This window comes from Pipistrellus kuhlii, unplaced genomic scaffold (assembly GCF_014108245.1).
Source record: "Pipistrellus kuhlii isolate mPipKuh1 unplaced genomic scaffold, mPipKuh1.p scaffold_m20_p_6, whole genome shotgun sequence".
Lineage (NCBI taxonomy): Eukaryota > Metazoa > Chordata > Mammalia > Chiroptera > Vespertilionidae > Pipistrellus > Pipistrellus kuhlii.
Genome location: NW_023425562.1, coordinates 22,322,873 through 22,337,286, shown reverse-complemented (window position 1 = coordinate 22,337,286; position 14,414 = coordinate 22,322,873). Strand labels below are relative to the sequence as shown.

Genomic DNA, 14,414 nt, shown 5'->3' with positions numbered 1-14,414 from the left:
TCCTGGCCAGGCTCCCCCTCAGTTGGCACAGCAAGAAAAGAGAACAGGGTGTTTATTTTTATCCTAAGATGCTGCTGGGGGAAGGGGTGCCATCTGACTGAGAAGCACAGCTCCTGTAGCCATTGGGAGGTCAGGAGGAGGTGGGAGGCCCAAGACCTCCCTGGGAAGGAGCCACAGACCTGGGTTCCAGAGACCAGGCAGGTCTGGGAGAAGCAGTGCGGGACCAGGAGCGGGGAGCTCTGAGTAGCACCATCACAAACTGCTGTGCAACCATGTGCAAGGTGCTTGCTGTCTCTGGGCCTCTGTTCCCACCTGTTCAAGAGGGAGGGACGGCGAGCCCTGCCTGTCCCCAAGGCTGTTCTGTGCATGTGAATGAAATGGAGAGAATCCTTTGCAAACACGATGCCAAATGGGAGCACATGTGGAGAGGGGGGCAGCCTGAGGACATGCTTCTTCAGCCTCCAAACATGCCCTCGTTCTGTGAGACTGACAGCAAACGTAGCCGCTCATGTCACCCAGCGTGTCCACCCCCGGTTTTTTTCACGTTTGGTGACTTCAATTACATAAGCAGTATGTGAATTCACTCTCCTTTTCAGGGGAGGGGGGAGGGATAAGGCCTTCGGAAAAAGTCAGATCTTTACCAGCCCTCCCCCCGAGCCTTCTTTCCCAACCCGGACATCACAACTGCGATCTGCATCCTTCCAGAACCGTGTTATACCTGCATCGACGGCCTATATTGTCTGGACACATACCCACACGTGATGGGTCCTATTGTTTAGGGGTATGTGCTTTTAAAAAAAATCCCTGCCCGTCATTCTGCAGCCTGTTGTTTTTTTCCATGACAGTGCCTTTGAGATGCTGTTACATAAATATATTACCATTTTATTTAGCCAGCCCCCTGGTGGTGGACAGTTAAGCTGCTTCCAGTTGTTCCCAGTCCCAAACGACCCTGCGGTGATCTTCACGTAGATGTCCCCTGAGCCTATACAGACCACGTGGGCCCCGGACGGCTGGGCTGGAGGGTTCGATGATGTTACTAGATGCCCTCCCTCGTTCCCCCCTCCCCCCGCAAAAAAGCTTTGCTTCCATCTTTAAAAGCAAGTAGGGAGACTGAGCAGGCTCCTGGCTGGAGTAGGGGATTCCCCTGAGTGAACTGTGCAGGCAGAGGGGGCCGTGCCCGGCGCCAGCCCCTCGCCCTCATGTCACAGCTGCAGCTCCAGGCTCCGCGGCCACGTCACGTTTGTCCATCTGCTGCCGTGCTCCCGGGCACGCGCAGCCTCACTGTCTCTCCTGCACGGAGATGCGGCTCTCTTTGCCGTCCTCCTGCGCCACCGGCTGGCACCAGTGCAAGGTCTCCTGCACGGGGCAGGTGCCAGGAAGGTACTCCATCTCCACAGGAACTTGCCCTTTGCCCTCGGGGTCCTTAGGGCGGGGGCGGCCAGCCTGGTGAGCCAAGGGGTGAGGTTATCCTCAGCAACACCCCTGAGGAGCTCTCCCCACGGAGGGGATGCTCCCCAGGCCCTCTCCCCTGCTTCCCCACTCAGGGCGGGTTCCATGGGCGCCTCCTGCCCTCTGCTGGCCACACTGAGGGTGTCAAGAAGCTTCCAGTGGGTTCCAGGAGGTGCCCTTCCGGTCTGGCCCAGGGCCTGCACCAAGGCCCCAAAATAGTTCCCCACGAATGGGATGCCAGGAAAGCACAGCAAATGACACCATTGGCTTTTTGGCGCCAGGGCAGCTCTATGGAGACGTGAGCTCTGGGGATGACAAAGGCTGGAGCTGAGGGAGGGGATGGGAGGAGCTCTGGATCCCAGGAATGGGACTGGGGGGTCAAGAGGCAGAGAAGCCAGTTCTGCTGTCACCCCACTGGCCACAGGGCAGACCCCGCGTCAGGTTTACTGCCATAAAGGCAACAGAGAGTCCATCTTCTTTCCAGCTTGCCAAATTCAGAGCCAGTGCCCGGGGGCGACCTACCTTGATGGGGAACTTCCCTAGAGAGAAAAAAATAAAGGGGTGGGGACTTAGTGGAGAGGCCAGATAAGGAAACAGGCAGCCAGGTCTACCTGACCTTCGCCTCCCTCCCGGCCTTCCCAGTCACCTCCCGGAGACTCACAGAAGCAGGCTGACACCAGCAGGAGAGTCACAAGGACGGCTGCGATGGGGATCACCACCAGGAATCTCTGCCGATGCTTGGTGTCTAGAGAGATGGAGACTGTTCCCACCCCCGTGCCCAAAGCTGCTGGGCCCTCCCGGACTCTAAATCCTTCTGTGCCTGAACTCATCCGCTGGCAGGCTGCCAACAGGGGGCCCCGGGGGAACGTGGCCAGCAGAGGTCTTTAGTGTGACCAGCACATCTTTAAATTATGTTAAACATTTTAATTGGGGGGCGACTGCAGATTTAAAATCTAGATATCTGGTTTCTCTTAGAAGGGTGGAAATCTAGCCCCATTGGACCAGCTGCCACTCCCCCCCCCACCCCAACCCCCCAACGCTCGGCACTCACTGGCCAGAACTGAGTGCTGGGGCTCTCCACTGCTCACCATATTCCCCCTCCCTCCCCACTCTGGGCCCAGTGCTGAGGACCTGTGTCCTCATCCTCGTCCTCCTTTATGTCTGCACTGTTGCCTGTGCTATGGAAGAATAGAGGAGAAATTAAAGTGTTTCTTGTACCTAAATTTCCATTCCAAATGAGAGAAAGTGAAAGAAAGACTAGGAGTCACGGCAGGGACTAGGGTGAGGCACACACCTTGGGACAAAATTTAAAGGGATACAAAAAGAAAAACAAACATTCAATAATCAAGATAAGTAATATTTTAATGTCATGTTTTTAAAAATCAAATCACCAAATTATGGCCCACAGGTTGGCTGCCTGGTTTTTTTAATAAAGTTTTGTTGTGTTTTTTTTTTGTTGTTGTTGTTGTTTTTAAGCCAGGGCCAAAATTAGGCCTAGGCAAATCAGGCAGGGTCATGCAAATGCAAGGTTGGACCACAGCATTCGTTAAAATTTTATAGTTTGTTCATTATGGATTTTGTTTTGTGTTGGCTTTTTTTTCAATATTACAAGATATTGCTTATCTTGCCCTAGCTGGTTGGGTTCAGTGGATAGAGCATGGTCTGCAGACTGAAGAGTCCCAGGTTTGATGTGGTCACGGGCACAGACCTCAGTTGCAGGCTCAGTCCTTGGCCTCAGTCCAGGCGTGTGCGGGAGGCAACCAATCGATGTGTCTCTCTCACATCGATGTTTCTCTCTGTGTGTCTCTCCCCCTCCCTTTCACTCTCTCTAAAAATCAATGGAAAAATACCCTTGAATGAGGATTCACACACACAAAAAAAGTTATTTATCTTGATTACTGCATTTTTTAGGCACCCCTTTAAATAGTGTGTCCAAGGTAAATGCCTCGCTCACCCAGCCCTGCCAAAAGGAAGATGAATATTAAAAAAAAAAAAAAAAAAAAGCAAAGAGTGCATTTTTCTCACCTCTGACCTTTTTCGCTTATTAATATGACCTGCCTAGTCCCTGTAGGTATTTGAGTCTGTGATCTGTGCTGTAGGCCAACCCCCTCCCACTCATTGTCTCTGTAAGCCTCAGGCTCCGCTAGTATTTCCCTACCTCCCTAGCCTGCCGCCAGGACCCATTCTCCAGGACTCACCACAGACAGCATCTGTCTTGTTAGTCCCTGCCCGCAGCTCCACCAGGCCTTTGATCTCACAGCTATGTGGACACAGAAGTGCACACACATACATACAGAGAGTGAGAGAGAGAGAGAATGATATTTTAATATATACAGAATAATTATATAAGCATTTATAAACATAGATTATAAGTATAAAGAGCAAATCATTTGTAGATTATAACTTGAAAACAAGTCCATCAACTCAGACTTCAAAAGCAAGGCTAAATAATGTATGTCATATCATGTATCATGTGCTTTTTCTAAAAACATTACTGAGTTTGCCCTAAAAATAGAAAATAAATTATTCAAAAAACCTTTAAAAAAGAGAGAGAGAATGAGACATTAAGTTTCCCAACCATAAGATTTCCAAACCCAGAGGGAGACCATCAACAGCCAACAAGTCCAGGTTCACTCAGCACCTATGTTATGTAACCCTCCTGTGCTGGTTACAATGCAAACTCTGTTCTATGCACGCATGAGGCCAGAGGAAAGATTATTATGCATCTTGAAGGGGTAATATTTGGAGTGTCTAATGAGTGCCAAACCTTGTGATATAGGCTAAAGTGAACTGGGAATTGTTCAGAGAAGAGGAAATGGAATAGGCAATGGCAGGAATGGAGAGATGATCCCATTTGGTTTACAACAAGGCTTCTCAACCTCGTCGGCCCCACTGACATTTTGGGCCACATGACTCTGTAATGGGGTCTGTCCTGTGCACTGTAGGATGTGTAACGGCATTTCTGGCCTCCACCCACTAGATATCAGTGGCATCCCCCTTCCCAATCTTGGCTCCAGATATTGTCAGAATTGCTTAGTTGAGAACCTCGGGTTTAAGGGTCATCCAGAAAGACTCCCCTGGAGAAGTGAGGTCTGAGTCAGCCTAACTTAGAGCAGCAGTACATTCCCACTGAGCAGGACAATGTGATACAGAGATTAGGTGGGTGACATGCCAGATGCGTTATGGAACCATGGAAAAGCTGTGTCTTTAGAACCAGATCACTGATAGAATCAGATCATTGCTAGTCAGCGAGGAAGGTTTCAACCGGATTCAGCTGTGAGTCATATCAGCATCTAATCAGATGACTTAAGTCACGGAAGGACTCAGCTGGCCAGAGATCTCACAGGAGAAATCAGAGAAGTGGCCAGCCAGGAGGCCAATGAAGGAGTCCAGATACAGAAGAGCAGGTCCAACATGTTCGGAGGAGGAGGAGGAGGGGGAGGAAGAATGGTCGGAGAAGGACGTCACAGAGAAAAAAAACATCTCCAGTGGGGGGAAGAGAAAGGCACTTCAAAGAAAGCATATACATGAGGAGTGAGTTTATGAGCTCACAAAACACTTCTACAGGTCTTTCCCTCAAGCCTCATGAGACAAAGGTCATTCCCAACTTCCAGCTGAGGACCCTGAGGCTCAGAGAGATGAGGGTCACACACTGACACAGGGCCACGCCCTTCCTAAGCTGCAGTGCTGATTCTACTGCCCCAACGTGCCACCGTTCGTCAGTCAACATGCCAGTACAAATGTATTGAGCACCTACTATGTTCTAGGCACAGGTCTATGCATAAGGGATGTATCAGTGGAAGGGGAGGAGAGCAGCCACATCTCTACATTTAAGGAGTTTGCGATCTATTAGAGAAAGGCAGACAGCAAACAAATGACCAAGTATATACGAGATGCTACAATGCGTGTGGACAATAAGCATTTGCACATGAGCACGTATGTGTTTGTCTGTGGGAGGACATGCAAGGAACAGTATCTGCCTCCAAGAAGCACTGGGTGGCTGAGGGACGGAGTGAAAGGGAGACATCAGCTGAGACCGGTTTGGCTCAATGGATAGAGCGTCGGCTTGGGGACTGAAAGGTCCCGGGTTCGATTCCGGTCAAGGGCATGTACCTTGGTTGCGGGCATATCCCCAGTAGGGGGTGTGCAAGAGGCAGCTGGTCGATGACTCTCTCTCATCGATGTTTCTAGCTCTCTATCTCTCTCCCTTCCTCTCTGTACAAAACCAATAAAATATATTTAAAAAAAAAAAAAAAAAAAAGGGAGACATCACTGTAGGCCCTTCTGCACCTTCTATCTGAGGTGCCTATCTTACCCATTTTTTAAAATTAAATGTAAAAAGTTAATGGGGCATGTATTAAAGCGTATTCCAGCTAGAAGAGTCTGATGTGAGAGCATGAACGGTATGTTGAGGAGATTACAAGTAGCAGGATGTGGGAAGAGGTCAAGATATGGAGCTGGAAGGTCAGAAGCCATGCCAAAGAGTCTGGGTTTTGACCTAAAGGCCCAGAGAGCCGTGAAACATTGTAAATAAGGAGTACTATTGATCTCAAATGAACTGCAGAAAAGCACACGTTGGCAAGTGAAGGGAGAAGCAGATGAAAGGGGGAATCTAGAGGTGGGGAGGTCAATGAGGAGGCTAAGGCACCATTCAGCCCACGGTGATGAGGCCCAGGCTAAAATGGCAACATGGAGATAGTGAGCAGGAGGAGTCTTCCAAAACATCTGGAAGGCAAGGAGGTGACTGATTTGGGGGGGGGGGGGGCACAATGGGACAAGTGCCCAGAGGCACGGTGGTGGCTTTCACCGAGGGTGAGCAGGAAGGTGAGCCCATTTGGTGCCTGTGGGTCCCCTGCATGGAGGTGTACCCTCAGCCATTGGATGTGACAGTCTGGAGACAAATCTAGACAAGAGAAGTTGATGGAAAACCACCCGAGAGAGATGGTAGCTCAAAGCCATGAATATGGATGGGGTGTTCCAGGGGAGGCAGGCAAAGTGATTAAAAAGCAGAGCAGAACGAAGGCCTAAGAAGCCAGTTAAGGAGGACCAGAGGAGGGAGAAGGAAAGGAGGAGAGGTGTCACCATGCACCTCTCTTTTCTTGGGTAAGAAAAGAGAGTTTCACAAAGTTGGAGAGATCAACAGTGTCTATTACCACCAACCGACAAGAAAATGCTAAAAAGTGCCCACTTGGCCAGTTGTCCATAAGGTCACTCTGATGTTTCACACATATGTAGCGTGTGTGGACGTGGGAGCTGGGGCTGAAGGGTAGATGGCAGGATAGGATGGAAGCAGATCCCTTGTCCCTCTTGGGACAGAAAACACCAGGGATGAGTTCTCATACCTCGTCCAAGGATGGCACTTTTCCTCGGCGGATGACACATTGGAGAAGAAGCCAACGGGGCAGGGCTCACAGATGGTATCAGAAACCCCTGTAGCTGGGAGGGAGGAGGGGCCATTCATCATCACAATGGACTACCTGTCTGGTTCTCGGTCTCCCTGCTTTAAGCCTCTTCCCCAGTGTAGAGCCTCCACCACCGTCACTGCAGTCCCTAGGAAGGCTTCTCACACTGTCCCCCACCCCAAAGGCAGATACCCTGGCAGGAGCCGGAAGGAGAGGGTTCGTTTCCTGCTCTCTCTAGGAGACATGCAGGTTGTAGTCTCCATTCCCTCCACCTCTGGGCTGAGTGCCCATTGCCCAGCACCTTCCCTTAGGCCCTCAACTCTTCCCGCCTGTCTCCAGAGCTGATTCTCCGACAAGCCACTCACCCATCTCCTTGACCCCAGAGCCAGGGGGGCAAGAGCTGTGTGGGGTGCAGTAGTCACAGGCCTCGTTGACACAGTGTAGGCCTTTATCGCACACGCAACTCGTGTCTGTTTCCAAAGTGCCTTCACTCTGGACCAGGAGTCCTGCATCTGCGCAAAGATGGGTGGGAAGGATGGGGACCCTTGCTGGGGACTCTCTGAGCCCCACTCCTCACACTTCCTGCTCTTTTGTTTTTCGTCTTAGACTCTCTTCCAAGTAGGGGTAGCAATCAAATTATTTAGTACAGCCTGGACTCCAATCAATCCAAACAGACCCTGGCTGTCTATTTGGGGGGGAAAAGGAATGGCTGCATTGTCAAGAATGAGCTGGAAGTCCTAGCTGGTTTGGCTCAGTGGACAGAGCATTGGCCTGCAGACTGAAGAGTCCCAGGTTCGATTCCGGTCAAGGGCACATGCCTGGGTTGCAGGCTCAATTCCCAGTAGGGTGAGTGCTGGAGGCAGCTGATCAATGATTTTCTCTCTCACCCCTGCTGTTTCTCTCTCTCTCTCCCTCACCCTTCCTCACTGAAATCAATAAAAATATATTAATTTTTTTAAATAAAGAGTGAGTTGGAAGATCAGCCCCCTTCCCAAGCACCGGTCCCCCACAGCCCACACACTTGGTTCACAGTATCTGTGCGGGTGGCAGTGCCTCTCGCTGTTCCAGGTCGCCATGAATTCGCCTTCACTGCAAAGGACACATTCCGTGTCGGTCAGCTCCGTGCAGTCACTCACCAGTTTATGTTCTGGAAAAAGCATCAGGAAATGAGGCAGCTCTGACCAACTCTGGGAGTCAGACACTCACCAAACACGGATCAGGCTGGGCTTTAGGGCAGAGGATTCAAAGGTGACCATCTCAGGCCCTTCCAGCCTTCAGAGTCAGGTCAGGGGTCGGGGGTGAGGGCCAAGGAAAATACAGGAACCTGAATCCCAAATAGGGACATTCTGACAAGCAGGGCAGGGATGGGAAATCCCAGGGGCCATTTGAGACTCGAGTTCCCAGATGGTTTATGGAAGCTGCATCTGCCAGCAAACCACGAGGGTTCCCACGAGGAGGCTGGAGGTAGGCGTCTCACCTGGCGGGCACAAATTACAGCACTGGTCTTTTACGAGGTATTGCTTTCCACTGCATGCAGTAGGTGGTTCTGGGTGGACCTAAAAGCAGAATTGGGCCATGTGAAGGGATCTGGAACTCTCTGCTGCAGCCGCCTTGGCAGGAAGGTGACAATCAGCCGGGAGAGGGGTTAGAGCGGAGGTGGAAATCCAAAGCAGAACAGTGGGGCCTGCCTCCTCGTCGGCATGCTTATTTTTAACTAAACTGCCAAAGGATGCGACGGTAAAAGCGCCCAAAGAATCATGCTGGTCTTTTACAAAGCGGCAGTGCTTGAACCTCACAACCGTTTCGGAACTACACAGATCTTCCTTTTGTCTGGACTCCTGGCACTTTCCTCTTCACAAAGATTCAAAAGCACGTGAGGGCCCCAGGACCTCCCCTGGAGCCCAGAGACCAGCGGCTTCAGCCAGTCCTAGGCCTCAGGTGGGGCTATATTTAGCACCTGGCCTGCTTCCTTCTATTATTCTTCTCTCCCCACCCCTTTCCCTCTCCAAGCCTCATCGTGTTTTCCCCCTCGAAGCCCTCCCGCATGAAATGCCAGAAAATTGTGAAGCTGGGAAGATAAAAATCCAACACTCTCACTTTACAAATGGGCAGACTAGCCCGGCTGGTGTGACTCAGTGAGTGGGCATTGACCTATGAACCAGGGGGGTCATGGGTTTGATTCTTGTTCAGGGAACATGCCCAGGTTTCAGGGTTGATCCCTGATAGGGGGCATGCAGGAGGCAGCCGATGGATGGTTCTCATTATTGCTGTTTCTGTCTCTCTCTTCCTTTTTCTCTGAAATCACAAGGTTTCACATTGATAGCATCTGAGTGAGAAAGCAGATCTCAGTAATCTCCCTCTCTCCATCAGCTTGGCTCTCACCCGCACTTTTACTACTTCCAGGTACGACCCATGCTATGAATTACTTCTCACTAAATCAAATACATTTTTTTCTATGTAAACCTCCTTTTATTGCCATGAGAGAGAACCAGTCTCATGCTTCATAAATAAAAGGTAACGGTAACCCTAAAAATAAAATTCAACAGCACTAAACAACGTTATGAACCACCAGCTGGTTGCTTTGCTTGCCGATGCCCTCCACCCCAGGCCTGCTCTTCATTTTTGTTTTAAAAGGAGGATTCGCAAGCACTGGGGAAGTATTAACTAATTATATGCTGGTTCCAGAGACTTCCTCCTTCAAGGAAAAAAAATCAAAGGATTTAAAACAACCGTAACGCGCATCTCTGCTGTTGAGTTCTGTGTGCGTGTGCTCCCCGCAATCACCCCACGCTTTGGGAACGGTGGTGAAAAGGGCACAGGTTCAAGAGACAAACAGCTTAAGGCTCTTGGTCTTTGCCACACTTACGAGCTATTTGCTTCTCTTCCTCCCTAAGATGGGGGTGATAACACGTGCCCCACAGTTCAGATTGTAAAGATTAGAACGAGCATTTGTGTGTGGCCTGGCACCGGGTCTAGAACATAGTAGGTGCTCATTAAATTTCAGTTTTCACTATTGTACATTTGTGAGGATCTGCTTGACTGTCCAGTGTCCTGATTCAATGGCTGGCTGTTCAGGATCCTGCCTAATGGGTGGCTCTCGGTCAGCCATTGCTTACAGAAATGTGTCTTACCCCAAGCGGGGGCAGAACCAGAAAAGGCTGCTGCCCCCATCATCACACCCCAACATTCACCTGTGACGGTCTCCCTGCAACACCGAGGACCTTCCCCCACGCCCCAGAGCCATGAGAGTCCGTCGTGCCATTCTCAGACACATGAGAAATACGGTTCCTCCTCTGAAAGGTGCTCAGGCCCCAGCTCCCACCACATAGCTCCAGTCCTTCTGATACAAAGGCGCTCAGGACCAAGGCCGGGACACTCTCACCATCTGAGAGGCAGGCTCAGGTCCAGGCAGAGGTAGATTTATATGCAGGTTTATAGCCTAGCTCTGAGAAGTTTGCCAGGACATTGCTTCTCTCTGAGCCTGGGTCCTCGTTAAAAGAAATGGGGAGTTAAAAGAAACCAGACAGAGAGCACACGGAAAGCATTTTCCTCAGAGCCTGGCACACAGGAAGCTCTCAATAAGTAGCCGCTGCCATTGGAGTTGTCACAGTCCAGTCTCAACCTGGAGCCAAAATTGGGAGTCTTCTCCTGAGAAGCCAAACCAGCTTCACTCCCTCCCCTGGCTCCTCTCCCTCCTGCACAGCCTCTCTTCTTTCCAGCCTCGCCCGCCCTGCCCCCTGCTCCTTTCTCCCTGGGAGTTTTGGGACCAAAGTAGCTTCCCCGTTAGCTCTTCCCTTACCAGCCACTCTGTGGCTCATTCCTGCTCAGACTTCACCAGAAACTACAGCCCCTGAGAGCAGGGGGAGACCAGAGGGGTTGGGATGAGAGGGTGAGGTACTTGGGGGATTCCGGCCTCCAGAATGAGGAACTACAAAAATACACTTAAACAAAAAGTGAGACAAATGCAGGCTTCTGAAAATCCCGGAGATATGCTTGACTGGGCATAGCTGAGCCCAGAGAAGCCCTTTCTTGGATCCCCTGAACTGTTCATCTCCCCTACAGGCCCCCTAGGTCGTCTTGAACTCGGATGCGGAGACATGGCCTTGAGCGTTCCTCCTAGGTTAAATCACCCCCTGTGCCCACAAGATGCCCTGGAAGAAGGCAACCCGGCTGGCAAGGAGATGATAACCACTCTAAGAGCTGGCATCTGTCCACACGCGAAGAGACAGGAAACCAGCCGGACCCTCCCCTTCCCTTGGCCCGTCTTCCTTCCCGCTGCTGGCCGGCCCTGGAGGCAGACCAGACGCCCGCCTTTCCTGATGCAGGCTGGAGGCTCCCCAAACCCGCAACCCCATCCACGCTGTCCAGGCACGCTTCCTGCAGCGCGCCTACGCCGCACCCCCTGTGGGCTCCCTGGAACCCCAACCTGGGAGGAGAGCGAGGCTGCCGGCCTAATGCAGCCAGGACTCCAGGGAGCCAAAATTGGGGGTCTTCTCCTGAGAAGCCAAACCAGCTTCCGCCCACCCTTCTGTCCTCAACAACATCAGGTGGGAAGATCCCTCCCCCGAAGTATTGCTGCTCTTCCCATTCCCCTCACAAACCCCAAACTTCCCCCCGCTCCGCCCACGGCCCGTAGGGTCGGAACAGACATCCAACTCACGGCGGCTAGCCAGCAGCCCAGGAGGAGACTCTGCAGAGGCAGGCGGACCATGGCGAGGTCAGGAGCGGGCGGCAAGGGGCAGCGCGGGACGGACGTCTAGTAGCTCCCGGGCCGCAGCGGTGGCCCCGCCCACTGATGGGCGTGGTCTCCAAGAGCCAATCGCGGCCGGCCTCGCTGGGGAGGGCGGGGTCCCGGCGCCCCGCAGGTCTGGGATTTCCCCAGGATCTTCCCGGGTTCAATTTTCCCCGGGAGTTTAGGACGCGCTGGGAAAGGGGCACGGAGGGCCCCAGGGACCGCCCTTCCTCCTGAGCCCCTGGGACTACGAAGGCCGCGCTGGAGAGAGGAAGGAGCCATCAGGCTTTCCAAGGGGCCGAGGGGAGGGGAGCCCCACAGGTGCTGGGAAGACACCCCAGGGACCCCCACCGCTCTCACCCGGCTGCCGCCTCCGGGAGTCCCAGCAGAACTGAAAGCGTCCCCACCGCAGGCGGAGAGGCCTAAGGAAGTTCCCCCTCCTCATCTCCAAAAACAGAACGGGAAGGCCACAGCTGGCGTGTGGGGAGGAGGACTGGGGAGGCGTTTCAAGGAAAAGAGTTTCCCTCTGAGAGTTTCGCTCTTTCAAAGGAAATTCCCTCGTATATGCCTAGCGTCCCTGCCTCCCATCCATCCATCCATGCATGCATCCATGCGCCACCCCACCACCACCACCACCATCACCAGATTCTGTTCCATCCCAGTTTCTGTCCCTAAGCACTAGGACCCCTTGAGAATCTTAGGAGACTCCGACCCTCTTGTTCTGCAAAACCTCACACACACCTTTGTGCTCACCTTTCTCCAGTCTGGCCCTCCAAGCCTTTCCTGAATCAGTGTGAACAGTCTCTGCTCTGCAGCTCACCTGGTTTCCTGGGTTCTACTCTAGGCTCTGCCTCTGATGGGTCCCCAATGAAACCTGAGGAACTAGAACTAGACAGTGGTTGAGGTTATAATTCTCCAAGCTCTGAATTTCTGGACCAGGCCAAAAGACCAGGGTGTGCAGAGCTGGGGGGGGGGGGGGGGAGGGGGGAGAGGGCTGCTAACCTCTTCTGGCTTCTGATGCAAAGCGCCCTGTGGATTTTACTTCTGGAAGCCATCTTCTTTTCCATCACCTCTGCCACCACCCTCATTCAGAGGCTCGTCATCTTTCACCTGGACTGTCCCAACAGCCTCACTCAGTCAATAAATATTATTGAGCCCCTGCTATGTGCTAGGCAATTCTAACAGCTTTCCTCTCTCCGTCTTCCCCCTCCCCCCACCCCCACTCCATTTATACTGCAATTCCTTTTATAAACTCCAGATCTAATCTGACCAGGACACTGCACTGCTTAAAAACCATTTTGGGCTTTCCCAGCTGGTGTTGCTCAGTGGTTGAGCATCGACCTGTGCGCCAGGAGTTCCCTGGTTCAATTCCAATCAGGACACATCCCCACTAGGGGGCTGGATTCCCAGCTTCAGGAGGCAGCCTATAGATGTTTCTGTCTCTCCCCTCTCTCTCTAAGATCAATAACGACATATTCGTTTAAAACAAAAACAAAAACAACCTCTTTGGGCTCCCCTATACCCTCAGGATAGTCCTAACTCCTTCTTGCAGAGCCAGCCCTTCTCCACTGCGCCCCAACCTCTGTCCCCACTCCACACTCACTCCCAGTCATGTCCTCCCATGCATACTGGCTTCAGCATGCTCACCTCCCAATTTTCCAAACACACAATTGTCTTTTCTTACTGTGTCTTGCTGTTTTCTTCTTTCCCTTGTCCTTCCTAAAGCCAATTTAAATATCGCCTCCTCTAAAATCTCCTCTTAACCACCTGAGACATGGCTAGATACTCTGCCCCACCTTCCCCCCTCTCCCATGTCCCCACAGCATTATCGTACTGGGCTAGATCTCCACCTGCCTGCCTACATTGGATTGCGGATTCCTTGAAGACAGGACTAAACCTATCCCAGTCCTGGGCACATGATAGAATACCAATACACGATCACTGAGTGAGTGAGTGAGTGGGTGAGTGAGTGGGTGAGTGGGCTCAGTAACTTATTCTAATCACAGCCTCCATCAGGAAGGACATGGAGGCAGGTGCTGCAGAGCTGATGGTGGTAGCACAGACCTCAAGCTGGTGGTCAGATGCCAGCAGTGGAGGAACACTTGAAATCAGTGTCCAGGGGATTTCATGAAGCCATCCAAGCTGGCCCAGAATGAAGCGAATATTAAAATATATTTTCCGCTTCAAAAAAAAAAAAAAAAAAAAGCACACTTTTCATTCCCTTCGGGTGCGGGGGCATCACTATAATAACTTTAGTCATTATTTATTCTTTATTTGCTTGATTTCAAAATTGGGCCCTTCACAAGACAGCCTTGGAAAGCAAGCACACAGAATTAAGAACATGAATTATATTATATAAAACATATCAGAGCGGCAATTAAAGCAGCTTAAATTAATGTGTGAAAGAATAAATAGTAATCTTCGGTTACCCCGTGGGGCGAAGACCAGATAGAATAAAAGGAAGATATTTTAGTATATGTATATCCCGAGAAAACATGTGCTGGCAGCCACAGACTCAAAGTAGGCATAGAATCTACTTGGGCTGGGAAGAGTGTGTCGGAGAAAAAAAGAGAGAAGACGATTTATGGGGGACGGCAATATTTCAGAATCTATCAAAGAGAACTATGAAGGGTTCAGTGAGGGGAGAAGAGTAAAGGGCAGTAACAGAGTGGGAACCCAGGATTTTGGAATCTCAGAGAAAATGGCCTTCATGGGGAAGTTGGGGGTCATGGGCTGGGGGAACGGGTAAGAAGTGTGTGTGAGGGTTAAGTCCATAGCACTACCACAATCTGGCGACCAGAAGGTTCTACTATGCAAACCCCATCGTGCTG

General features: G+C 51.5%; 1 protein-coding gene across 2 annotated transcripts; it reads right to left on the bottom strand.

The window, feature by feature from the left end:
* Positions 1–776: 776 nt before the first annotated feature.
* Positions 777–11,661, bottom strand: CD40 (CD40 molecule). 2 transcript variants are annotated; one of them, XM_045574514.1, is made up of 9 exons: positions 11,512–11,661; positions 8,329–8,407; positions 7,873–7,998; positions 7,217–7,357; positions 6,792–6,885; positions 3,648–3,709; positions 2,111–2,194; positions 1,972–1,988; positions 777–1,443 (listed from the first exon to the last, which is right to left on the bottom strand). In XM_045574514.1, the coding sequence occupies exons 1-9, from the start codon at positions 11,560–11,562 to the stop codon at positions 1,279–1,281; spliced, it is 819 nt and encodes a 272-aa protein (XP_045430470.1). In that variant the 5' UTR covers positions 11,563–11,661; the 3' UTR covers positions 777–1,278. The 2 variants fall into 2 exon arrangements, with proteins under 2 accessions (XP_045430470.1, XP_045430469.1); XM_045574513.1 differs by having other exon boundaries at positions 782–1,443; positions 7,217–7,363.
* Positions 11,662–14,414: the final 2,753 nt, after the last annotated feature.